The sequence below is a fragment of the Salarias fasciatus genome, chromosome 12 (genome assembly GCF_902148845.1).
Source record: "Salarias fasciatus chromosome 12, fSalaFa1.1, whole genome shotgun sequence".
In the NCBI taxonomy this organism is placed as follows: Eukaryota; Metazoa; Chordata; class Actinopteri; order Blenniiformes; family Blenniidae; genus Salarias; species Salarias fasciatus.
The window spans coordinates 28,893,303-28,920,187 of record NC_043756.1 but is presented as its reverse complement, the minus strand read 5'-3'; the positions used below and the strand labels follow the sequence as shown (position 1 = coordinate 28,920,187).

General features: G+C 44.2%; 2 protein-coding genes across 2 annotated transcripts; one reads left to right on the top strand and one right to left on the bottom strand.

The window, feature by feature from the left end:
* Nucleotides 1–801: 801 nt before the first annotated feature.
* LOC115398691 (actin, non-muscle 6.2) lies at nucleotides 802–5,308 on the top strand. Its single transcript, XM_030105598.1, has 9 exons — nucleotides 802–958; nucleotides 2,178–2,302; nucleotides 2,386–2,514; nucleotides 3,244–3,354; nucleotides 3,455–3,539; nucleotides 3,784–3,945; nucleotides 4,243–4,434; nucleotides 4,515–4,696; nucleotides 4,876–5,308. The coding sequence occupies exons 2-9, from the start codon at nucleotides 2,180–2,182 to the stop codon at nucleotides 5,017–5,019; spliced, it is 1,128 nt and encodes a 375-aa protein (XP_029961458.1). The 5' UTR covers nucleotides 802–958; nucleotides 2,178–2,179; the 3' UTR covers nucleotides 5,020–5,308.
* Nucleotides 5,309–9,074: 3,766 nt separating this feature from the next.
* LOC115398719 (Golgi-associated plant pathogenesis-related protein 1) lies at nucleotides 9,075–13,687 on the bottom strand. Its single transcript, XM_030105635.1, has 6 exons — nucleotides 12,421–13,687; nucleotides 12,297–12,323; nucleotides 11,946–12,155; nucleotides 10,728–10,805; nucleotides 10,489–10,638; nucleotides 9,075–9,645 (listed from the first exon to the last, which is right to left on the bottom strand). Exons 1-6 carry the CDS (start codon nucleotides 12,659–12,661, stop codon nucleotides 9,641–9,643), a joined length of 711 nt encoding a protein of 236 aa, XP_029961495.1. The 5' UTR covers nucleotides 12,662–13,687; the 3' UTR covers nucleotides 9,075–9,640.
* Nucleotides 13,688–26,885: the final 13,198 nt, after the last annotated feature.

Sequence of the window (26,885 nt, the reverse complement as noted above, 5' to 3'; positions counted from 1 at the left end):
TCTGAGTTTCAGTCCTTATATAGTCAGTCCAAAGAAGCACAAATCTGGTCCCGGCAGGGGCCCCCGTGCCTTACGTTTCGCCTCAGGAGATCTGTGGAGGTTTGTGTGTGACATGCAGAGACCTGCACATCTGCAGGCAGGAGCTTCCCTCCATGCTTTGCTCCCTGGACAGTTGGAGAAGTGTTCATATAACTGGCTTCATATGGATTCATATGGCTTCGATGTCATTTACACTTTGAGCGGAACATGAAAAGCTCTGGTCTGGAGCAGCAAGCTGAAGCTGAAGGGTGTATCAGTCCCGGCTATGCAGGAGACCGCCTGGAAATACCAGCGGCTGCAAGACAGCCAGGATCAGGGGTTCCATCCCTCATGTATATTAAAGCCTGCTGGGGCAAAACACTGTGTGACATCTAGTTTATATTGCAGGTCGGGCATGTTGAATCTCAGACGTTGACGTTACAGTGAGCGTCACAGTGTAGAACAGCTTTAATGCGACTGAAGATGAAAAAATTAAGCTGATTTACAACCAATGTTCCTGCTCCATCTCACTTTTACAAGAATTCAGAAAAGTTTAATTTCAGAGTTTCAGAAGAATGCAGCCAGTTTCTTGACAGGGAACCTAAAAAGGAACGAAATGCAGGCAAACCTGCAGCAGGCAGCCAATCACAGGCCTCCATTCCTGCAGCGGAGGATTTCGGGCCGTCCTGCACGTGAAGGATGCTTCCTGCAGTCAATCAGGAGGCCAGCCGAGCACACCTGCGGGAGCCCGCTCACCTGGACCAATCAGAGCGGCCCCTGTCACAACCTTACCTTTTATGGAGACGAGCCGCAGCGTCGCGAGCGCGGACATAAAAGAGGCGCGTTCGATGCTCGCGATGCTGCATTCAAGGACACCGCCGGGGCAGAAACACACCTGCAGGACTTCACCTCCGGACACACCCCTCACTCACCTGCACAGGTACGAGCAGCTCTCACACCCTCCGTCTGTCTCCTGCTGCCCGTTTCACACGGACGAAACTGCTGTTTTCCTCTCTGCTCTTTAAAAAAAAAAGCTGCTTTGTTTCCCTCACTTCACCTCATCCATGACTTGTACATTTTGTACACAGAGTCTTCAAACATGCAGCCTGTGATGTTCAGGAAGTCTGACTTCTGCTGTTCTGCTTGTAAATTAAACCGCAGGGCGGTGGCGCTCATTCATTAATTTATTCACTTTAGTCTATTTGGTAAATGGATTCTTTCACTGGTTTAATCGGTTGTAAATACCCCATAAAGCTGATTTACTGATGTTTAAGTGCTGAAATGCACTTTCTAAAAAAAAAAAAACGGGAGAAACGTAAAGGTCTTAAAGTATAATTACTGTAACGGGCATCTATTAAAGATTGAGAACAATTCTGAACTACAATGTGAAGAAAGTGGAATTCTGTGATCAGTTTGAGACCAGAGGACACAGCGACTCTTCCAGGTTGGACTGGAATGAGTGGAAACCATATTTCCATTTAATCTGCTGGAAGTGGAAACTGAGTGGAATCCACTAAGGCTCAAATCCTCAGTGATGAACTGCAGGGGTGGGTCCAGGTAACGTCAGGGAGGGGAGTTAATGTTGGGAGACAACTTTTGGGTTTTTTTGCAAGTTTTAGTTCGTCCTAATAAAGATGTGTTCATCTTCCTCTGTTGGCTTAAGTATGAGCTGGTCACACTGTTCTCTTAATCAACATCTTCAGTGCAGTTCTTAAAAACTATTTGACAGGCTCCTTCACAGCTTCTGTGCTGTAGCGCTGTTGGGATGGTCAGCTCTCTCAGATGATGCATTAACTTTAGTTTTTACAGTGAGAACACTGTCTGACAAGGGAAATCAGAATCTGCTCTGTCACTTCCTGTCTCTCTGAGCTGTCGGCTTGGATTTTCATTCCTATGATTACACAATGACAGGTGGAAACTTTACACAACGATTGGCATCTCTTAAAACTAGGTCCCCGTGTTTTAGCTCCGCCCCTGGGCGTCTCGGCAAGGAATGTTTGAGTTGTCTGAACTTGTCTGAAAGGCCCTGAAGCTGATTGGCGCTCGAGGTCTGCCGGTGAAGTCAAACCGGTGTGACTGCGTGTTGGCGGCCGCACCCAGCCTGCGGATGACGAACCCAGCCTGCAGCTTGTCGCGTTAACCCAACCCTCTCCTTTCAGACATGGATGATGAAATCGCCGCCCTCGTCGTGGACAACGGCTCCGGTATGTGCAAGGCCGGTTTCGCCGGGGACGACGCCCCCAGAGCCGTCTTCCCCTCCATCGTGGGCCGACCCAGGCACCAGGTACGGACCCCCTCCCTCCGACACTGCTCGGCTGTCTCAGCACTGAGGCACCAGACTGAAGGGGTTTGTTTTGGTGTGTCCAGGGTGTGATGGTGGGAATGGGACAGAAGGACAGCTACGTGGGAGACGAGGCCCAGAGCAAGAGAGGCATCCTGACCCTGAAGTACCCCATCGAGCACGGCATCGTCACCAACTGGGACGACATGGAGAAGGTGAGCGAGCTGCAGGTTTGAGACGGCCTGGCTCTGCATGTGCAGCTGAGTTCTGAAGATCAGACTGGCTGAGAGCAAGATTGCAGCTTCAGGATGTCTTCAGTGTCGGGTCCATAACTCGCATTCCAACGCTTGACTGAAAGTTCCAGAGGTAGAAATGATCTGTGTTCAGATGCTTGTGAGGAATGCAGAACTGAACAACCTGTAGACAAAGTTCCTGATCAGTGCTTCCTGCTCCCATCAGACTAGGATTTTGCCGGAAGGTTCAGAGAAGGAGGAAAGACAAGTTCATGACAAGTAATCATTTGAATATAGAGAGATGCTTCATGTATTAAAGCTCTTCTAGCAGTGCAAAGCTTCGGCAGTTGCGCTTAGAAAATGATCTAGACTGAGCCTGCGTGAATTGGTGTGTGAATATTAGTGTTTTCTTAATCCTTTGATATTTTCAGTTTCTAATTATTCATATAGAGAAAATAACAAGAGTAAAGAAATGCTTTATTTCATATTCAAGGTGCCTCATAGGGAAAGTATGGATGTTTCAAACTAAATGACCCTTGAGCAGAGCTGCAGTGTTTCAGTGTGATCCTCAAAAATGAACCGTCGGTCTCTTCAGAGGACGTTTGACTCTTGAATGTAATGGCTGAGACTCGAGTGTCTCTCTGGGTCAAGGGTTGGACTCTGTAAGGCTGGTAAGAGTCGGTGAAGCTAAACTGCTGCTCCGTCCTGCAGATCTGGCATCACACTTTCTACAACGAGTTGCGTGTGGCCCCAGAGGAGCACCCCGTCCTGCTGACCGAGGCCCCCCTCAACCCCAAAGCCAACAGGGAGAAGATGACCCAGGTGTGTTCAGGCCTCAAAGCAGCAGTTACCCAGTCAAGCCTCAGACACGCCACCTGTTTCCATGATATTTCAGCTGACACATGGTCGCTTCTTGTTGCAGATCATGTTCGAGACCTTCAACACTCCCGCCATGTATGTGGCCATCCAGGCCGTCCTGTCTCTGTATGCCTCTGGTCGTACTACAGGTGAGAACCATGTGGCCCTCTGCTGGACTTAGAGGTCCACATTCCTGCATAACATACCAGACTGGGATGAGTGTGTCCTCATGAAGCTCCAGGAAGCTGATGAGCAGCTGTGTTGAAGCAGAAACAGGTTGAACCTGCAGGACCTGGAGAGTCCGCCTCATTTTCTTAGAGCAGCATCAGAGGAACTGCAGCTGTGGCGTTCATGTACCTTTTTCATTTTCACTGAGTAGTTTGCTTCCCACAGGTATCGTGCTGGACTCTGGTGATGGCGTCAGCCACACCGTGCCCATCTACGAGGGCTACGCTCTGCCCCACGCCATCCTGCGTCTGGACCTGGCCGGACGAGATCTGACGGACTACCTGATGAAGATCCTCACCGAGAGAGGCTACAGCTTCACCACCACTGGTACAAACTCCACACACCCGGCTTTCATCACTCCTGAGGCTGGGACGGAATGAAATTGAAGTTTGTCTTCAGATAGACGGGTTATGTTAAAGCTGAAGCTTCAGTTTGCTTCAGTACATTGAGGAGAAATGAAAAAGCAACATTTGTAGTTGATGCAGGAGTTTTGAATTAAGATGTGGGTTTACTTGGTGCAGCAGCTCGGGTTGTTCAGGGTGATTTCAGGACATCTGGAGGAATTCCCCCCCTGAACTTTCAGTCTGTTTCTGGGACTTGAACCATGTATCCTGTGCTCTGCAGCTGAGCGTGAGATCGTGCGTGACATCAAGGAGAAGCTGGCCTACGTAGCCCTGGACTTCGAGCAGGAGATGCAGACGGCGGCCTCGTCTTCTAGCCTGGAGAAGAGCTACGAGCTCCCCGACGGACAGGTCATCACCATCGGCAACGAGCGGTTCCGCTGCCCCGAGGCGCTCTTCCAGCCTTCTTTCCTCGGTGTGTACGCAGACCGGGAAACCGTCTCTGAGGAGGGGGCACTTGGAGCTCTGTGGACTAACCACTCGGTCTCCTCTCAGGAATGGAGTCGGCCGGCATCCACGAGACGACCTACAACAGCATCATGAAGTGCGACGTGGACATCCGTAAGGACCTGTACGCCAACACCGTGCTGTCCGGAGGCACCACCATGTACCCCGGCATCGCTGACCGCATGCAGAAGGAGATCACCGCTCTGGCCCCGCCCACCATGAAAATCAAGGTACCCATCTGAATAATTGTTTTTCCAGCATGTTCTTGCTCAATTTAACTTGGACCGTGTATGAAATCTAGAACCTTAAAATGAATGCATGGGTTTGATCGCCCTGTCCTATTGACCTGTGGAAAACTGATGGTGCAAGTTTTTGAGTTTGATCTCTATTCTTTCCTCCCCCTCTCCAGATCATCGCCCCCCCAGAGAGGAAGTACTCGGTGTGGATCGGTGGCTCCATCCTGGCCTCCCTCTCCACTTTCCAGCAGATGTGGATCAGCAAGCAGGAGTACGATGAGTCCGGCCCCTCCATCGTCCACCGCAAGTGCTTCTAAAGCCCTCAGGCCTCCTCCTGCCCCGCCAGGGGCTTCGGGAGTAGAACCTGCTCCTCAGCACCTCCATCCAGCTATAAATGTGGCCTGTGTCAAGAGAAGATTTTCCCAACCCGATGAGTCCAGAGTCCAGTGTGGGGTTTTATATTTTTGCTAAAGATCCTCAATAAACTGTCTTCCCACCCGGCTCGAGCCTGAGCTGTCTCCACTCATCACGTCTTCTCCTCGTCTGTTTCATTTCTGTATGAATACCCAGTGTTTGTACTCAATAAAATGTCACCATTTGTTTACAGCCTTTGTAAAGTTGTCTTTCTTCAGATTGAAGCTGCAGTGCCTCAAATCATAACTGGTTTTGGCCATTCTTCCAACCCACTTGGTTCTGTTTCAAACTGTTTTTATTGCTGTTAAACACTCCAGTGTAACAGTTTAATTCGAGTGATTTCTGGGATTCCAGAGGAAAGGCTGAAGAAAACAAAAGGTATCCAAGAAATGATCAAATGACCCATTATACTTCAAAAAGTTGAAATCAGACAAAATCCATAATGTCAGGCCAGGGAGTTTTGCTCTTTTTTTTTTTTTTTTTTTTTGAGTGCTCATTTCAGTTGGTCAGGTTGTAATCATTACATATTAAAAAAAAAATTGGTTTGGAGACAGTTCCCCTCTGCATTTACAAAAACAATGTAGGCTACATTTATTTCAGCTTTGAGTTCTCTGGATACTTACGAGAAAATCCACTGCTGCTTGATGGTAGAAAGTGCAAACTTCAATGACCGCTGTGCCTGAAAATACCATGAGATGCTTCCACATGACCGTATGATACAAAATTGCTGACTCTTCTGGTGATACTGTCAATAGAATAGTGATGCAAACACATTAAAGTTACAGTATGTCTGTCTGACAGGCTGGATTAAGAAACACCAGGTCCCTCCCAGTGTGTTGAGTGTCATTGGACAGGAAAGCACCTCAATACTGATTTGTTTGTATTGCCAGAATATTTTATTTAAAAGTCAAGTTCTGTCTGGATGCTTAAAGGATAAGTTCGGTTTAAACAGTTTTCATATTGTTTATAGAACCAAGTAGAACAATATACTCACCCAGAAGGGTTTTCTGATCCAGTAAGTGCTTCGGGAGAATTTTAGATCCAAAGTTGAGCTGCAGACATCTGTATACTGTTAGATAATGGGGCAAGTGTGGCGCCGGCTCCCAAAACGGCTTTAATCGTCCAAAAAACTCATTACTTTCACCAGTATTTCCTCATGGTCCCTCAGCCTCTCCTCCACCACAGCCCGGTGTCGCAAAAAATACATGCTGTTGCGGTTTTACAGATCTCTGAAGTGAATATGGCGATTAGGATGTAAACTGAAGTACATTCACCAAGAGACACAGCAGGTGGCGCTGTGCACCTAGGTTGTTGGTCACCACAGCTCCAAAGAAGAAGAAGAAGATCTCTGAACCGCAAACATCTACCCGACCCCACACCTACTGTGTCTCTTGGTGAATTCACTTCAGTTTCCGTCCTGATCACCGTATTCACTTCAGAGATGTGTAAAACCACAACAGCATGTATCTGGCGACCCCGGGCTGTGGTGGAGGAGAGGCGAGAGCGGACCATGAGGAAATATTGGTGAAACTAATGAGTTTTTGGACAATTAAAGCCGTTTTGGGAGCCGGCGCCACACATGCTCCATTGGCTAACAGTATATGGAGGTCTGCAGCTTGACTTTGGATCTAAGTAAGTAAGTAAGCTTTATTTGTATAGCACTTTTCCCAGACCAGGGTCACAAAGTGCTTCACATAGAAATAATCTGTACAAAATACAAAAAATACAATCACTAAAATAACATAAATATGCAAGATAAAACAGTACCATGCAGGCCAGAAAACAAATAGATACACAAGATAAAAACGGTACCATACAGGCTAAAAGGCTTGTTCAAAGAAAAAGGTCTTTAGCTGCTTTTTAAAAGAATCAACATTGTCCAGAGACCTGAGCGAGCAGGGAAGCTCGTTCCAGAGACGCGGTGCCACTGCCTTAAATGATCTATCCCCTCCAGTTTTGAAACATGTGCGGGGAACCAAGTTTTGGTTGGAGGACCTCAGGCAGCGAGTGGAAATTAAATCTAAATTTCTCCAGAACCACTTATCGGATCAGAAAACACTTCTGGGTGAGGATATTGTTCTACTTCGTTCTATAAACAACGTGAAAACTGTTTAAACCGAACTTATCTTTTAAAGAAGAGGAATTTCGTTCAACTGTTAGTTTCTCTCCATTGATTTGACTCATTTCTTGAAAGAGAAATTACATTCTCAAAACAACATGGACCAATGTCCAAACTACTCTGAAACTGTTCTCAACAGAAAGATGTTTCTTATTCATTTCATTACATTATAAATATCATAGTCTATGTGTCAATCACTCAGAATATCCCTGCAAGTGATTAAGCACAGTCAGGCTAGATTTAGCACAATTTCCAAGTGAATAGATCATGCTGATCTGAAGTGATTGATTGATTTTCAGTCTAATGGTTTTTCTCTCCAAAACATATCAGCATCATTTCATTGTATCAGTCATCATCTGCAAAACCATCTGTTTAGCTGTCAGAATTAGTCAAAAACACACTTTAATACCATGAATACCAGATATGGGTTTGTTTACATGAGAGTGAGGAGGACAGTCAGGAGGGTGAAGAGAGTGAGCTATGAAACTCCAGCTTCATTTACAGCACTGCAGGTGACATACAATTTTTCCTTTTTTGTTGGTGTTTATTTTACAGTATGTTGAACTCTGGTGGATGGAAGCTACATTATGTGTGAATAAAAATGATAAAAATTTCCTTGGAAGTATGAATCAAAACTTGAAGATTCTTCTTACTGTAAACTACTTTTTTCTTCATTTTCTTATACAATATGTATTCTGCTAGCTAAACAACCCAAAAAAGAACAGCACGGTAACCATTGTGAACGAAGGACTGGGCTCAGACTGGAAGGTAGAGGAGGAATATTTCAGTGTTCCTCTGCCTTAACGACAGAACATCTAAACATATTGACTCTCAGAGCCACACAATACCAAAAGGACAAAGCATTTTCAAGACACTGACCATTTGTTTGAAAAAGAAATGTAGTTTTTCCACCTGAGTGAACTGTTTTGGAAGAGATCTGAGGTTTGACAGGTGAACCGTGGTGTTGAACTGAACCATCCAGGGTTTTTTTGTTTGTTTTTCTTCACAAGAGAACCAAGAGTGTTGAGAGCGTCCGGTCTGTTTGGAGAATTGAGCCAGAGCTGTTGAGAAGGACCTTTGGGTTTTGCTGGCACTGACTATTCACATAGGGAAGAAGGGTGTCTTCGAGTTTTGGGAGAGATTTTTAAAATGTAATCTCTGTTTCAAGAAATGAGCCAAAACAATGGAGAAAAACTGTAAATAAAGCTTTAGAGGCCCTGTGTAGACCCGTCAGAATTGGGAGGCAGAGCTCAGCATCCAGAGGCAGGAGCAGGAAGTGATGTGATGGTGGGAGGAAGTGGCTCATTGTGAAGGCACAGGTTGGGTTTTTCTGTCTACTTCATGTGTCTTTTCTTGTTTATGTTGGGATTTTTCCTCATTGGGCTGCTGATGACATGCTCCCAATTAAAACCAGCTCTCTTCTGCCAGTCTGCTTTTCCCTCAGAAACCTTTATGTTACTTGACAACCTCACATAACAAAAAAGGCCACAGTGGAGTTTATCGCTACTGGGGTTGTTAACTGAAGCCAGAGTTTTATTTACTCTGTGAAAAAGATCTTTTGATTGTGACAGTTTTGTACTAATATCATATTTTGCTTATTTTCATTTTCCGTTTATTTGTTGCATCTTTGAAGATGGACTCAACTTCTCCAATAACCTGTTTTTTTTATCTTATAAAGGATGTGAAAATAATGAGTCATTTCATACACATCATCAGAGGGAGCTAAGGTTCAGCTGATCTTTAATATAATTGTTCATATGACTTGAAACTGTTGGACTGGCGCCATCGTCTGGTCATCAGTGGAACTGCAACACCAGCAGATTTCTTTAATCAAAATACTCAGGATTCAAGAATTCTTGATTATGATACCAATACATTTTACATGACATGGTAATATTTTGTAGTTGAGGCTGGCTGACACAAAAAAAGTAAAGAATAACAAACAAAATAGGATAAAATGGAAAAGTAATCAAAGATAAGATGCTCTACCGAATCTGTATTGAATTTAGTTGAGCGTATATAAAATATGATCTTATTCAATCAATATTACAAAGTAAATTTCAGGTGATAAAACGTTTTATTCAAGTGATGCTTTTTCAGACGACATAATTTTACAGAAACGTGTGTGAGAAGGTGTCAGGAGAAGATCTACAGCAGCGTGCAGCTTTTCTCCTTCTCAGGCTTCACTTCTGTCTTCGGCGCAGAGCTGCTGTCTGCTGCAGCCGCCTCTCTGCCGGCTATAAAATGCACAGCTTTTAATCCGGAAAGTGACATTAGATACATGGTAAGGCATGCAAGAGTGAGCTCCCAGCACCAGAGGCACCAGGCAGGGAGTCTGCACGGAGGGGGAGGTCCAGGAGGGGTCAGCGATGGGCAGGCTCACCTCCCAGAAGATGAAATCCAGGTTAGGCTGAAAGGCAAAGAAAGTTTGTCCCTCTGTGATTGAAAATGTAGCATCTGAATCAAAGCTCGTAAAATACAGAGAACCCTGCATGCATCCCACACAGGTGCACAGAGACCTTGGTCCTGGACCCCCGGTTAAAGAAAAGGCCCCAGAGTCATTTTCCCAGCATTAACATGGAAATGTAGGCTTTTCCCAGAGAGTGAAGTAAAAGAACTCAGATCCAACAGAAACAGCTGTGTTTGACTGTGAGATTAACAGTTAGAGCAAACGATTTCCACTTGTCTGCACTTTAGTTTGATGACAAAGTGGATATAAACTGACAGAAGTTAGCTTGAAGGCAGAACATTCATTAAGAAAATGAGCAATTAAATGCTAACCTGATATTTTTTCTGATAAAAAACAGTTATTGTACATTTCTATGTATTTTCACTTGCATATGTGTATAGAATGCATCCAGAAAGTATTTATAATTTCCTCATTTTGATATATTTCAAAATGGATTCATGTCATTTTTTATTCATAATTCTACATCAACACATTGTAATCACAATTTTAAAAAGGCTTTGGTCATATTTATGGTAAATTATTCAAAATTCACAGGTATTCTTGGAGAGTTAATTACAAACGTGTCTTCTGTTTTTGATTAAAAAAAAAAAAACTAGTAAATAAGAACCACAGAGTTGTACTTCAGAATTCAAATTCTTCAAATTTCACTGATCGACATTCGAGTCGAACTGAAGACCCGACTCTGCTGGAGAGCTCAGTTTTTGCTGCATCTTTTAAGACTGAGAAAAGACACAAATCCTTTTTCCTCCTCAAAACGCTCCTCACCCTGCAGCGATACTTTACCTTTTGGGGAGACGTTGTCCTGGAAGTACCCGGGGTTGCTGATGTTGCCCGCCGGGCGGTACTGGCCCACCACGAAGGCTGTGTTGCCGTCGGTCGCCATGCCCACGCCCAGCTCGGTGCTCGACTTCCACACCACCTGGGTGAAGTGACCTGCGGACCGAATCACATTCCAGGAGCTCAGCTGTTGCTCTTCACGTCACATTCAAAGCCTACGCCTGCTTTCCTTCTGCTTTTCCTACCAGTGTTGCCTTGGAATCCAGGATTCTTGAAGTTGTAATCTTTGATCTCTGCGTACCATGAATCCACGGCTTCTTTCCCTGCGTGGCCACAGAAGAAACTGGCCTCAAACAAACAATTTGTGAATATAATGCAGGAGGTTTGCTGTAAAAATAAAGCTTCAATCAAGGAAAGTTTAGGTGTGTTCAACACAGCGGTTCTGGTGGTCTGACACGAAGAAGGAAACCCTGAAAAAGTGGGAATCACCTCACATTTACAGTAACTTATTTATTGTTTATTATTAATTTGCTCTGGAGATGTGAAAATAAACACTAAATACAGACACATACAAAAACAACAAACTCTATCTAGTCACATACATAAAGACAAACCCTTGTCAATAATCTAGATTAATATATTTTGATTTTATGAAACCAGATTTTTGCAAAATAGATAATTTTTGTATAACTATACACACACACACACACACAACACAGATACACAGTTGGCCATGTCTGAAAAGGAAACATGACTCTGATCAGAGGAGTCCAAACGTTCTTCATCAGGGAAGAAATTCAGAAAACTAACAAAGTTCAGGACCTGGGAGACGTGCACACAGCCTCTCCTCACCACAGGCTGCATAATGTTGCACTCCCTGGGTGTGGAGGTCCCTGTCGCTCACTCACCGCTTAAACCAGCGGAAGTGCTAAAAATCTTTAAATTACTTGTAAATTACTTTAATTTAGAAGCTTCTGGATTGGAGCTGGGATTGAGCCACTGTACTGCAGAGCTCTATACGGGCCGTCACAATAAGACACAATAATGCCCAGTTTCTCTGCTTTCTTGTAGTTTTTGAATCTCATCGACATCATAAACACTCCAGGAATAATGTTGACGAGAATGTGGGATGAACCTCAGTGAAAAACCGTATCACTCTTGACAACACGTCCTTAAAGTTGATGTGAACTCAATAAAAGCTGGGAGCAGGAAGCTCACCGGGAGCTGATCAAACATATTGAAGAGTGAAAATAGAGCCGGAAATCCTGCGATGCACAACTAACTGAGGACCTGATGTGAGGAAACAGCAGTTACTGCCACATCCTGCCTCTGGTTTCTCTGGTTTCGAGGTGTTTCGAGGGCAGTTACGGTGTCTGTTGCAGCAGTTTCAGATAAAACATGCATGTTTTCGACGTTCACTGCAGTGAAACACATCAGCGACGGGTGCTGAGAAGGAAACCCACCGGTCAGTTTGAGGGTTGCTGTGCTGCTCTTGTAGAAGACGTTCTCGCCGTCGTTGGTCTTGCTGTGCTGAAGCTGATTCACCTCCAGCATGTGATCCGCCCACTTCTGAGCCGCCGCCGTCAGCTCCTCGTTCAGGGTCATCGGCTCAGCGCCGTGGGCCGCCCGGTAGTCGTTGTGGCTCTTCAGGAACTCCTTCTTAAAGCTTTCGTCTGCAGAGATGCACATTAGGAATTGATGAGCTTTAGGTTCTGCTGCACTCAGAGGAAACAAGCTCAGGTTCTGGCAGGACGAAATATCACTGATGGGTTTGGAATGATTCCAAAAACAACCACTGAAAGAGAGTCTCTCACCTGCCATTGTTTGAGCAATTATGGAGGCTGAAACAGAACAAAAATGATGAGAAATAATCAGTCATGAGCTTTGGCCATGGACTGCAGCACGGCCCTGTAGCCTGCAGTGATCTGAGGCACGTACCTGGATCTCCGTGATTCCTTGAAGCTGTGGTGAAGCCGAGGTTCCTCCAGCTGGTATTTATGTACAGGAGCCGGACCTCTCCCTCCTCATCTTCACATGTAGGAGGAGACAGACGCCCGCCTCTCTCTCTCTCTCTCTCTCTCTCTCTCTGTCTCTCTTCCTTTTTAAATGTCATTTGTACACCAGTCTGAACCGTGGAGCACAGATCTGTCCCATGCAGGGTTTCATGTGTTTTCATCATGCATTTCTTAACAGATGTGTAGTTCCAAAGAATCTGAAAGGTTATTTGAAACGTCCGAGAACCTGTTTTCCTGGTTCTTTGGTATTTCTTTACTGACAGGTGTTCTGGTTAAGTCTAGCCAACCATGTGATGAGCACAAAGGATTAAAATCTCAATTAAAAAAAGCCTTAAACACACAAAGCCAACCTGTGAGCCCGCTGAGATGCTGCGGAGCAGGTTAAAGTCTCCCCCGGTCTCCGGCCTGCAGTTTTAACAAGCCGAGGCCTGAACGAAGCGCAGACTTCAAAAGCACATGCAGCTCATTAGCTCCCCGTAAAGCACTTTGCTCCCACGCCCTTAATGCACACTCAACCGTAAGTCCTGCAGATCTCACGCTGATCGCAGCGACACAACAAGATGGACGCTTCCCCTCGTCAACACCGGCGTTTCCTCTGCGGCTGTTGACTTGTCCCTCTGAGCAGGTTTGGCTCAAACAGACGTTAGCCAGAGGAAAAACAGTGGACAGCAACAACAACTGGTGAGGCTGGATCGTGAACACACGTTCTCACAATCTTTCAGGTGACAGTTTGTATAAAAATGTGCTTTTGGACTTCCAGTAACGCCATGTTGTGAGACACATGCACGGACTATGAGCTCCCTGGAAATCGGCGGCAGTTCGTAAAGTGATATGGCATCTTAACTGAAAGAGGGTGAACCCGAATCCCCAAAGACAAATATGAACACATTCAGAGATACGAGGGGAGTAGAGAAATGGCAAAAAATGCAAGAAGAAGCAAAAGGAAAAACAAAGGGCCGCCATCTTCCAAAGGAGGCGAGTGCAAAGTATTGAACATGGAGGACGTTCTCCGGGAGCTGAGACACTTAAAGAAAGAAAAGAAAGAGTCGTTTGCAAACACAAAGGCCTCCATTATCGTTAGGTTTCTGGATTATACGTTGAAGGAAGTGGCGCTGCGGCAAACTTGGGCCGAAAAACAAGTTAAGTTTCAAGAAGAGTTGATTGATTTCCACTGCGATTATTCTCCAGAATTGCAGAGGAGGGGGGGGGTGGGGGGGGGGGGGGGGGGGGGATGGCATCCAGGCCAGCCGAGGGTTCACCTGGAGTAGGGAGTGAAGACTTCTCCTGCGCTGGTGGAGGCTGCGCCAACGCTGACAGAGCCGGGCAACGAAGCTCTCAAAAGAGACATGGCAGCGACAGGATGGTGGGAGGAGAGGAAGAAACGACGCGCCGCGGTCTGATGCCGACCTTTTTGCAGAATGAATGCTGAGTGAAGTGCTCACTCATCACCTCATTTTGATGAGGTTGTCCTGCTGTATTGTGACAAAGTGTTACATTATTGACGACAATAAGATGTTATGTTTTTCAGTGTGTGTTACTGAAACAGCTGAACCTGCTGAAGTTAAAGGCAACAAAGATGTTAGTAGGAAAAAAGGGGAGTTAACTCTGGGGTTTTGTTTTTTGTTTTTTTTTTCATGATGACACCCACGATGGGATCGCTACCTCACCAAGGATTTGTTTTTTTTTTCTTTGGTTTGTGGTTCGGTCAGCATTACAACAATGACTGGATACATTTAGGTACTCAGTTGGTTTTTTGGAGGTCACATATGAGTTTATTTTACTTATCGATGCCTTCTTAAAATATCGCCTAAGACATTTTTTAAGATTTTTCAGGAAACACAAAAAACTGAACCATTGGTTGAATATATGATATTTACAAACAATCTTAATCAAAACAGCTATTCCAACAGATGCATGTTGACATACAAACCACAAGGTCAGTCAAACATGCAACATGAGAGAATTAAATGACTTAGGCAAATTTTTGTACATGCCTTTGTGACCTATGCAATTTTAAACCTTCTACACAGCAAATTTTCCAGTGTTGAATTAACTCTGAAAGTGTTAAAGAGTGGTCTCATATATACACTTTTGTAGTGTTAAAGTCTCAACACTGACCAGTGTTAATTTTCTAATGCTGACACTCTGTGGAGTTATATTAATATTCCTCTCTGTTGACCAGTGTTCCTATTTAACTCTGTGCAGTGTTAATTCTTAGAATGAACACTTTAAAGTGTATATCTTAACACTTAGATTTAACACTACAACAGTGTATATATGAGACCACTCTTTAACACTTTCAGAGTTAATTCAACACTGGACAATTTGCTGTGTATACCCTGTCAGGTATAAAGTTTAACAAACTAATGAAATGGAGCCTGGCAGCCTCTGGCATTTTTCAGTAAACAACTGCGTGACAGCGATAAGAAATGCAGCACGTTTGACCAAGAACTTTTGGCCCTTTTCCTCGCTGTACGCCATTTTCGGTTCCTGCTGGAGGGATGGCAGTTCACCACATTTTCGGACCACAAACCCCTCACCTTCACCATGTCCAAGACCAGTGAGCCATAGTCTGCCAGACAATAGTGCCCCCTCTTTGTCATCTTGGAGTTTACCATTGACATTCATCATGTAGCTGGTAAAAGCAATGTGGTGGCTGACTGCCTCTCCGGAGCGCACGTGGGCTCTGTGCAGCTGGGGCTGGATGACACTGCTATGGCTGCTGACCAGCAGGCTGATTCTGAGGTCCAGGCGTACAGGACAGCTGCCACAGGGTTACAGTTGGACGTTTCACTTCAGGGGAATGGGACTACGATCCTGTGTGACGTCTCTACAGGACAGCCTCACCCTATGGTCCCTGCAGGCTTGCACCGCCGGGTGTTTGACGCTATCCATGCGTTGTCGCACCCTGGGGTGAGGGCATCGGTGAAGCTGGCGGGGGCCAGGTTTATCTGGCCAGGTCTCAGGAAGGACGTCAGGAGTTGGGCAGTCTCCTGCGTGGCGTGTCAGAAAGCCAACATTCAACGCCACATATAGGCCGTTTTTTGTTCCTGAACGGAGGTTCGACTATGTCCATCTGGACTTGGTTGGTCTGCTGCCCCCCTCCCGAGGCTTTACGCACCTCCTCACGATGGTGGACCGGACCACCAGGTGGCCGGAGGTGGTCCTGCTGGCGTTGACAACGTCAGCAGAGGTGGCCCGGGATTTCATATCCACCTGGGTGGCCCGTTTTGGCACATCCCTGGATGTGGCATCGGACAGAGGCCCCCAGTTCACCTCTGAGCTCTGGACAGCAGTGGCAACGAACCACGGCATTCAACCCTCAGGCTAATGGGCTGTGCGAGCGCTTCCATCGCTCCACGAAGGCGGCTCTCAGTGCCAGCCTTACGGACTGCAACTGGGTTGATCGGCTGCCGTGGGTCATGCTGGGCCTGCATTCGGCCCCGAAGGAGGATCTGCAGGCATCTTCTACAGAGCTGGTACTGGGTCAGCTGCGGCGGGTTCCCGCAGAATTCCTCCCATATCCGTCGGAACCCTGGTCAATAGCGGTTATACGGCTCGTTTCCATGGAGGACAGTCGGCATTTTGTCCCGGTTCCGGCTCATCACTGCCTCCCCCGCTCCTTTGTACCGAGGATGCTGATGGCACCTAAGTTTGTATTTGTTTGCCACCATGCCCACCGGGCCCCACTGCAGCCTCCTTATGATGGCCCGTTCCACGTCCTGGAAGCGGAGCCCAACAACTTTCTTTTGGACAATGTCAGGAAGCAGGTCCGGGTTTCGCTAGATCACTTGAAACCTGCGCATGTTCTGCCGGAGGAGCCAATGGAGGTGGCGCAGCCTCGGAAGCGGGGTCGTCCCCCCAAATCGGCTGCTGCCACCGTGCCCCCTGCACCTTCAGTTGCCCCACCAGCTGTTCCTGCACTTGTGCCTGTGGAGGTGCGCAGTCATTTTGGCCATGTGATTAGGCCTCCCGTGTGGGACTGCAGATAATTATTGATGGCGCTTTTTAATTTTGTTGTTGTTGTTGTTGTTTTCCTTATGGCACTAGCCCCCTTCTGCATGTTGGGGGGCGGGGGGGCTGTGTGGTGTAAATGGATTACAGGATTCTCACATTCAAAGGGGCGGGGTTTAGTGACGTGGGGAGGTGTGGTGCACTGACAGAGGGGTTTATAAAGGCGGAAGTAGCCTGTCAGACGGAGCTTCCTGTGATAACAGCTGTCGCTGGCGTGTATGAAGAATAAACTCCACTCGCACCAAATCCTTCGTCTGTCTCCTCTTTCTGCGACTGCCACAGTGAAATATTATTCAATTTTTATAGCCTACCTTATATTATAGTAAACATCTTTGGCTAACAATATCAGAGGAGCCCTGAATCATAGAAATAATGTCAGCAACTGTGTAGACGTTTGTTCTTCTTGAATCAGCCGCCATCTTGAAACATCTTGAAATTGCCTAAGTCACATTGTCTTTTGACTTAGGCAAAATAAAACTGCCTAAGTCACACTCTTGATATAGGCAATTATACTAAAGGGGTAGAATGGCATGATCTGTTTAACTGAGGATGTAGGCAATTTTACCAGAGGTGGCCAGCATCATGAGGAGATGATTAAGGCAAAAAAAAAAATTTCGGAAAAAAATGACTTACGCAATTATTTTAAGAGGGTGGCGTAATGTTAGTAGTTCTTATATCCTTGCCATGTCAGCTAAGCCCACACGAATGGAATGTGTAAATGTAAAGGTAAAGTTATTTTATTTATGCAACTGTGAAAATGGGGAAAGTAAAATGGTAAGAAATATTGGTAACACTTTACTTGAAGCACCCGGTATAACACATTATAAGTGGTTATAAAGACTCATAAATGATCATAATGCTTTATAACCCACCATACAGTATAGGATTAGGGTTAGGGTTAGGGTTCGGTCCCGATGTTATAAAGCATTGTGATCATTTATGAGTATTTATAACTATAGTTATAAAGTGCTATAATGTAGCCTCCTTATAATGTGTTATATAGGGGTGCTTCAAGTAAAGTGTTACCGTAATGTTTTATTACTCTGGAAATTATTGAACCAACAAAGTTCCTCCACTTCTTGGCTAATAGATTGTTTTTGTATTTTGTAACCCTGACAGCAATTTTGTATTTGTACCTGTCATACTGTGTGAGACTCTGTCAAGAAACCTATTCTAATAAATGCCCAAAAAAAAACCAAAAAAAAACAAAGTGTTCTCACCTGCTTTTGCAGCCCTCTGTTGGGACGTCCGCGTCCTGTCAGAAACAAGAAGTTAGCTGGAAAAAAAGCAGAACGAACAATGATGTGATGAACTGATATGGTGAAACAGGGTGGTGTGGTTTATCAACCATTTCACCAGAAGTCGTTTACGTGATAAAGACTTATCGAGATTTCTCCAGAAGTGAAACAACCGTGTGGAAAAACACCCTGAGAGCTGAAGACATGGCTGCTGGAGCTGCTAGTGAAGGGCATGGTGGAGGTCACAGCCACTAGTTAAAGCCTCTTGGGATTGATTTGGTTTTGGGTGGATTCCTCTCTGCTGCTCGCTTTATCTCCATGTGTTTAACTCCCCGTTAAAACAGAAGAGTTGTAGGAGTTTTGATGATTCATCCATTCATTTAAGTTCTCAGTCACTTTATTTCATTCCGTCCGTCCATTAAAGGTCAAACACTGTTTAAACAATTGTTTTTTCTCCTGTTGGGTGTCACCTCACAGTAGTAAAACTCCGGGTTTGATTCCAGGCCTCTGTCTCTACGTGACTGTTCTGTGGCTGTTCCAGCTTTATTTAAAAAACCTGCTCGTTGGGTTAATTGATGACTGTGAATTCTTGTGGACCTGTGTCTCTGTGTGCGTCTTGTCGAGAACTCGGAGGCTGGTTGGTCCTGGGTGGACCGGTCCCTGGTGGACCAGGGGTGTGGAAGAAGGATCTCTCAACAACAATACACCTTCTGCTCCGTGCTGGAATGACGAGCTGTTAAAGCTAATCCTTGGACCTACAGTCATGGGTTACATGGCTTTACATGAGACAGCCGCATAATTACAGCTCACATGTTAAAGTGGAACTTCTCTACATTCTCACATAACTCAAACGGCTGTAAAACAACTCTGTAGAGCCGTCAACTGAACAACTATGTAAAATGGTGCTCGGGGCTGCAATACAACATGAGTGTCTGTTTTGTACAACTAGCTTTTTGTTGGAATACAAAAAAGAGTAAATTCTTATACTGGTATCAATATTAAATTAAGATTTATCCAAATGTTAAAGTTGTATCTGCTTGTGTTTCTCTTGTTCTCTCTTTCTTTGTAGTTTTGCGGTTCCAGTTGTCTCGAATCTTTGAGGGAAATTCACCAAGAGTCGACACACCCTCTAACAGCAGGCAGACAGTCATGTACACTGGATGAACAGCTGAGAGACACTTTACTGTAGTGGCTGGAAGTAATCTGCCAGTTTTGATGGACGTGTTTATGACTGCAGCATAATTTTCAGTGAATCACATTTTTGACAGAAGCATGACCAAATTATCCCATGACACACACACACACACACACACACACACACACACACACACACACACACACACACACACACACACACACACACATACACACACAATAATTTTTAGTCATATCTAAAGTAGATCACCATCACTCAGTACAGCAGAGTTGGAAAATGGATGGAGGATCAATATGTGGAAGGAGGGAGGAATAGATTGATAGAAAGAGGATGGGTGGATGGATAAATGTATGAATGAATGAATGAAAGGATGGATGGATTTAAACGTTGATGGTAGATGGCAGTGGTGTAGTGATACACAAAAATCTCAGTTCGATACGTACCTCGGTTCTGAGGTCACGTTTCAGTTCGATACAGTCCAGGAACAAAATGCAAAACCTAAATTGTTGTTCATTTGGGTGTTTAGTATTTGTAAACAACAAATTACTGTAACAACTTGCTATTTTCTAGAAACAGGAAAATGAAATAAATGCAAAGTGCTGCTTGGCAATAAGTTAAATACAATTCTCCTCGCACCACCGATGCGTATGTGCCTTCTGTCATGCTACATTTGGGATCACATGGTGCGCTTTCCATGGAGGCGCACTGATCCTTTTCCGGCACTCTACACTGTTTATCTGTTCCTTTATTATAGATTATTTATAGGAAATGAGGCATGTACATTGTCAGTACATTATCACTTAGTATCAGAGTTTATTTAGCCTTTTTTTTTCTGTTTCTGAATCGCGGGGGCGGAGCCCTAATGGTTAGATACGAGGGGGTACCCAAAAGTTCCCGGAATTTGATTGTAACTTTTTATTTATGACATTTCAAAATAAAACATCACCGTCGCCTTCAAAATAATCTCCATCCGCATCAATGCAGCGCTCCAGCCATGTCTCCCACTTCACCAATGCGTCGTGCCATTCTGGGCCGGCTGCGATTTGTCTGTCACCTCCTCCACATCTGCAAACCGCTGTCCCTTCAGCTCCTTCTTCAACTTGGGGAACAAGAAAAAGTCACTTGACGCTACATCTGGCGAATCAGGCGGATGGGAGAGGAGATTCATCTCATTCTTCACCAGAAACTGCGTGAGGCGCAGCGCCGTGTCCGCTGGCGCTCTGTGGTGGTGGATCAACCGGCTCCACTCCGCCACTACGCTCTGCTTCCTCCTCACATCCTATTTATAGCACTCTGTTACTATTTATAGTAACAGACTAACAGTAACAGACAGGCGTCAGTGTCACTCTGGGAGCTCAGCTGTTTCACAGATATGCACGAGGCTTACCTGCAGCACATCTGACAGCCAGAAGTTGTAACTCATTATTATTAGTATTTGATGACCAAATTCCAGTTGTTTTTGGGTACCCCCTCGTACTTTCATTTCTGTCGGCAGACCTTCTCATCCCTCCCAACAGAGTCTGCTCTCTCCATCCACCAGTGTCTCACTCTCCAGGTTTCTTTGTAGACGGAGCTACAGCCTGATGGCTTCTCACAGTCACTTTTCAAAGTTGCCGTCTGTCATGTTTTGTTTGCTGTGGCGCTCTGGCGCATGCGTACACCGGTACAACCTGCGCGCACATGCAACACGTGGCTGCGCGCTGACCCTAGCGGACAGGAATTCATGACGATTTTTGTCACAGGGACCAATCGCAATGCGGATACACGTGGACATGTGAAGCATGGACGAGGCTGCAGTAGCCATCATGCACGGGCTGCAGGTGTAGCTGCACATGGTAGAACGTAAACACACACAACGTCCGGCCCGTGAGCAAAAAAATAAAAAAAATTAATAAAAAGAAATCTTCCGGCCCTTGAACTCACCCGTGCACAGCCCTGCACCAAACCAAACGTCAATTACCGAAACGGTTCAATACTAATACATGTGTTGTTACACCCCTGGTAGGTGGATAGATGCTGGTAGATGCAGCCATGTTTTTTGGTTGGATGGATGGATGGTGAATCACTGGATTAATGGACAGATGGATATATGGATTCATGAATGACTGATAGCTTGATGATCAATGGATGAATAGATGACTGGCAGCATGACGGTGAATGGGTGGATGGATGGATGGATGGAAGGATGAATGGATGGATGCATGAATGCATGGACAGATGGATGAATGGAAATATGGATAAATGAATGGATGGATGGATGGATATATGGATCGATGAATGGATGGACAGATGGATGAATGATGGATAGATGGATAGACAAATGGAAGAATGTCAAATTGAGGCCTACATGTTCAAACAGAGTTCTTCTTGGAATTGAGAGAAGTATGTCTGGACGAGTGTTGCGCTCAGACTGGAGGTCTGATTTGCATGTAGATGATTCACTGAGCCTGTTTTGTTTTGCCTCTCGGAGTTTTAGTGCCTTCAGTGCTCAGATCCCTCCTCCTCTTTGTGCAGCAGTGAACCTGTCATTGGGATAAAAGGTGAAAAACTCTCCGAGACGACGCTGAAGGATAGGATTGAGGAGCTAAGCTGGCCTCGGGGGGAGCTTAGCATGTATTTGCAAGCTGCAGCATCTCTCTGTCGGAACACAGAATTAGTATGTTTTACCTCTTAGAAACTGACTCCTGATAAATTTTTGCACAAAGGTTCAAATTCCGGTGAGACTGAATAAATGTGAGGATCAGATCCTCAGTGAACAACAGCTACTTTATTGAGAAAAGTGCAGAATGTCGCCTTTTAATTTTTTTTTTTTTTTTTTTTTTAATCACATTGCAGTCTTAAACAACGGGCCTGACAGGAACCTGTATGTTTAGCACCACTGAGGAATTACTGAACTTTGCTCGTACTCTCAGCCAATATAACATTCCTGCTGCTCAGGGGTCTCAGTCCAGAGATGAATGATCCAGTTACATGGAAATAGACCTGATCAAGCAGAAATTAATATGATTACTCCAATTCACTAGCAAGCAGGCGGATTAATGCCTAATGAGTGTAGCGCACGGCATCCAGGAGAGCATTCTAAACCCAATTCACTTTGTATACGGATGGGAATAGAGATCTTAGGACCTGGAGTTTATTACAATTGTGGTTCACATTTATTTGTAGAATTTGCAGAATGACAGCATATTTAAAGTTTTACCCAGCTGAGGACTCTGTTAACCAACGTGTATCAGGAGATTCGGAGTCTAGTCAGAGCCTTGTCTGTTTACTGGGTTCATCTTTTAAAGGGTGTCTGGGAAAGTTGAAGAATTAAAAGTTGTGTATCAGGGATTCTAATCTTCTCTTCACTGATGGCTCTTGGTGGCTCTCCGGGTGAAGGCCTCTCCTCTGCTTCCTTCTCACATCCTGCTTGGTTTGGTTTTGGTCGGTGTTTCCTGTGTCTGTTTGTCCCATCCTGTTTCAGGCTTTCCTGCCTGATTTACTTCCTGTTCTCTATAAAATCTGCAATGTCAAAGTTAAGATATGTTGAAGTATTTGTTAAAGCCTTAGGTCTGCTGCAATTTATACTTTTTTTTCTTTTTTTTTTACAATACTGAGCTATGCATAGATAAAGAGATAGAAATAGAGATACAGCTGTGACAAATGACAGCTGTGGTTCCCTTTATATGGGTGTAGCACAAGAAATCAGCTGAAAACCCAAACCTGTCCTTCAGTGTGATCCCCGCTGAAGCTCAGACAAAAAAACCCTCCCTATCAATCAGCTTCAGCTCAAAGCCACTTTAACCCACAGCATGTCGGACTCACCACAGTCTGTTTGTGAGATCCTCTCACGACACGGGAAGGCAGAGAAAACAAACAGGCGTGACTGAAGGACCGCACGTCATGTTACGTAACTGGACACGGTGTCCTCTGTGGAGTTTGCATGTTGTCTCTGTGCATGCATGGACTTTTCCTCTGAGAATCCAAAGACATGCTCGAAAGAATAACTGGTGGCTCTAAGGCCTCGTTTACACGGCAAAGCTGTTCAGAGCCTCTGCAAGCAGAAGTTTTTAAAAACAGCTCCCAGGTGGAACTTTTTGAAAATGCTCCAACAGAAAACGTGACCTTTTGGAAAAATGTGAATAGACCTTGTAGCAGAATGTCCTCATTCTCGCCATTGTTAATGTGTATAACATGTTTTTCCCTGTGCTTTCATTGTTAAAACAAACCAGCAGCGCCAACTCCTGGATCAGCATGTTAACTCCACCATTTTCTGCCAAAAAAAAAAAAAAACGAGGAAAAACGATGCGTTTTCACCTGAAACATCGTGCAGACGGAGTGTAAACCGCTGTGAGGTGGTGTGTGTGCATTACTAATCCTGTGGATGATGAAAGAGAGCTCACTTCTTCCACAATATTTTAACCCTTCCATGATTCATGCTTTCACATTATGCTGCCAAAGTCACTATTTGTATAGGATGCATAAACACTCGTTTGCATCCTGCCGTCTTTGTCAGATTTCAGGACAATGTTAACGCTGATAGTGAGACTCTTTGTTTTCAGTAACGTCTTTTTCTTCTTTTTCAACATGTCTGTTGCACAATATTCTCCACGGGTTACGATCCTGTAAAACGATGCTGTCAAACACTCCGAGCCACTGCAGAAAGGACACTTTGTGTCTGAGAAGACAAGAGGAATGCCTGCAAATTAAAGTAAACAACAAACAGTGAGGAGACAGAGGAGATACAGACAGAAACTTCACAGAAAGTGAAACATTTTAAAGGAGAAAAGCTTTAAAGAGTTTACATTATTGTGAGAAATCAGAATAGAATGATGGCATTAGATGAACATTCTCTCCTGGAGGATATTTAACCTCAAAGGTAAAACTTATAAGAAGGAACCAGAGAATTTTTTCATTGAAAGGTTTGTACTTCTTCCATATCTTTATATATTTTCATTTAAATTGTATTCAATACATACTCATGACTTGATCCCATGCACTGCGAGAGAGAGCTCATGTAGCTCAAGTGGAAGTAGTGCTCAAGCGGTACGTAAACAATAGACAATAAAGAAAGAAATATAGAAGTAATGATGTTACTAATGTTGAGGAAATATGATTTTCCTATATATTCATTGCATTTTATTCTCATGTCTTCTAATTTAGAGGTTCCTCGTGGTTCCACTCTCTCTGGGTTGCCTCGCCCTCGTTCGTCACTCCCTCCTTGCAGGAGTGTTTGTTTTGCTTTGGATGCGCCGCTGTTATCAGCTCATTATCCAGGTATCTGGTCTGAACCCCGGCTGGGGGAGAACACTGACAGAAAGACGAAACCGCTTTTAGACATCTGTTGAGTTCTCTGAGATTTTATTCTTTTTTTTTTTTTATTCTTTTTTTTTAAAAATGGAAGAATTTCCACTAACTAACTAACTAACTAACTAACTAACTAACTAACTAACTAACTAACTAACAACCAGTGCACTCGAGTTAAGGATGTAGTAAGTCCAGTACGTCACACCACTAAATAAAATAAATTGAGGTTTTTTTTTTTTTTTTTTGGGCTGTCAAAAAATTATTTTTTTTAATTCACAATAAATCACATCATTTCCATAGTTAATCACAATTAGTCAGACTTTTTTTTTTTTTCTTTTACATTTTGCTTTGCATTTGAAGGCAGTTTCTAGCCCAGAACATGAGCATTTCTTCAGTCCAAACCATCAGTTCAAAAGTTGAATTTGAAGTCATTGTTGAAGTTTCAGCGTGGAGACTTCCTGCAGCCACTGATTTCTCACCAGAGCATCCTGGAATCAAACACAGTGAAAGAATTTCCTTTTGGACCTTGTTGGATTTTCTTTCAAAATAAAGTGCCATGTAGATGAACTTCTACGATGTCTATGTTAAAAACACAGCATTCCTCAGATCACACAAGCAGATCACACAAGCAGATCACACAAGCAGATCACACCGCTGTTGTGATCTGTGGTTCTGCAGCGAGGAGCAGGAGCAGGCTGACATCTGGCCTCCTCCTCCTCCTCCTCCTCCTCCTCCTCCTCCTCCTCCTCCTCGCGGTTAACGACCGCTCCATCAGGAAGGTGGAGCCCAGCGTGTGAGATTAGAGAGCGGAGCGGCCCTGTGGAGGCTCCAGTCGGGCCCGGGGTTACAGCCACATTAAAGGCTGTGGTATTCAGACCGGCGGGCTTCCAGGCTGAGGGCGGCGAGCGTCAGGGACATGTCACGCTCACTCTTCATTTTTTTTTTATGAATGAAAGTTTTCTTTAATCAGGAGGTAAAGGCCTCATGTAAAATATCCAAATAAAAAGCCTCCATCTGATTCTTTGAGCGGTGATGAGCTGCTCATAATCCCTGTTTACTGCAGGACTGCAGCAGCTCGGCTCATTATAATCCCTCTTCACAGGCGAGGCCTCAGATTAACAGGCCCAGGCCGTTAAAGACGGAAACCACCTTCATTTTTCAAACATCCTCTGCTACTTTCTCCAGTCTAGTGGAGCAATTAATGAGAAAGTAAAGCTCTCTTCTGTATGAAAGCTTTCTACACATGTTCTCATCAATGTTTCACATTATTTATCATAATCCAATTATTCACCAAAGCTCCTCAAATTTCAACATCTATACTATTCGATTGAACATTTTCTTGATCAATCAATATTGAAATGCGAGGAGATTGTTCAGTTTATTGTTTTTTTTTCATGAAGTGCAGCATCTGAATTATGTTGAATTCTCAAAAATAAAATGAACAATAGCAAAAGATTTTAATCAAATAAAGCGAAGACTGTTCTCCTTTCAAATATGGATGAACTCCAAAACCACAAAAGGCTTTATATGGACACAGATTGCGATTAAATACAGAGAATAATTAAATTCAAAAGAGTTACAAATGCTGTAAAAGACCATAAAAACAACTACAAATAACAAAAATAAGAAAATCACTAGAAAATAAGATAAAGTAACACAAAGAAACCAACCATTTACCATTCACAGATCCAGTTCATTTAAAAAAAACGGCCATAAAGGGACCACATATACAAAGAAATGAAAAATGATTTGCAAAATGAAATAAAACAAACGATCTGTGCTTAACTGGAGATGAATCAAGGTGTAGATCAGTAGCATTTCATTTAAAAAACCCAAACTCGGACTCTTTTTCCGTAATAGACTCTTTTTGGTTTAAAATCTTTTATGAACATATATTGAATTTCAAGTTTCAGTATTAGTGGTAACACATATTGGGAATAAACCCTTAAGTCTAAATGAGGATGATTAAAAACCACCGGCGGTTTGGTGTATTGAGGTTAAAGTGGAATGCAGGGAATGTGCATTTGTTTCCATTCCATTCATTAGTTTTTACTTAAACCGCAGGAAACTGTGGTGAAAAGATGCAGATTATTTTCCAGGTGTAAACCAGCTGCTCCGCTGCGGCTGCTTGAAATAACTCAAAGAAGTTTCACCGCAACCATTTTAACTCAAAACTGCATTTTTCAGGCCAAGCAGGACCGAACGTGTCCAACTGTTTTGCATGTAGGAAAAAAAATGTGAAAATACAGGTTTGAATCTTCTTAAAGCCTCCCAGCTCTCAGTTCAACACTCTAAAATTTCAAAAGCATTCTCAGACTCCATTAAAAAAAAAATAGCAGCAGCCTTGGTGGTATTTACAGCACGCAACATGTAATTTAGATGTTTGTCATGTGCAGGCGGCGCTTTACATTTTCCTCTGCGCTAATAAACATGTATGGAGGAAAGAGTCCCACGGGCTTCCCGGGGTTCACTTCCTGCATCCAGTCTGTCCAGCACAGCGAAAACCAACTCCAGACTGAGGCCTGAGGGCTCTGAAGGGACTGAGGAAGCTCCTGTCAGCTGATGCTCAGACACCCAGGAATACTTCATCTCATTAACATTAAACCAGATCTGCACGGCTGCAGTGATCTAAAACTCTGTAATAACTTATTTTTAGAAGCCAATGATGGAGAAAAAAAACCTAAAATTGCTCAA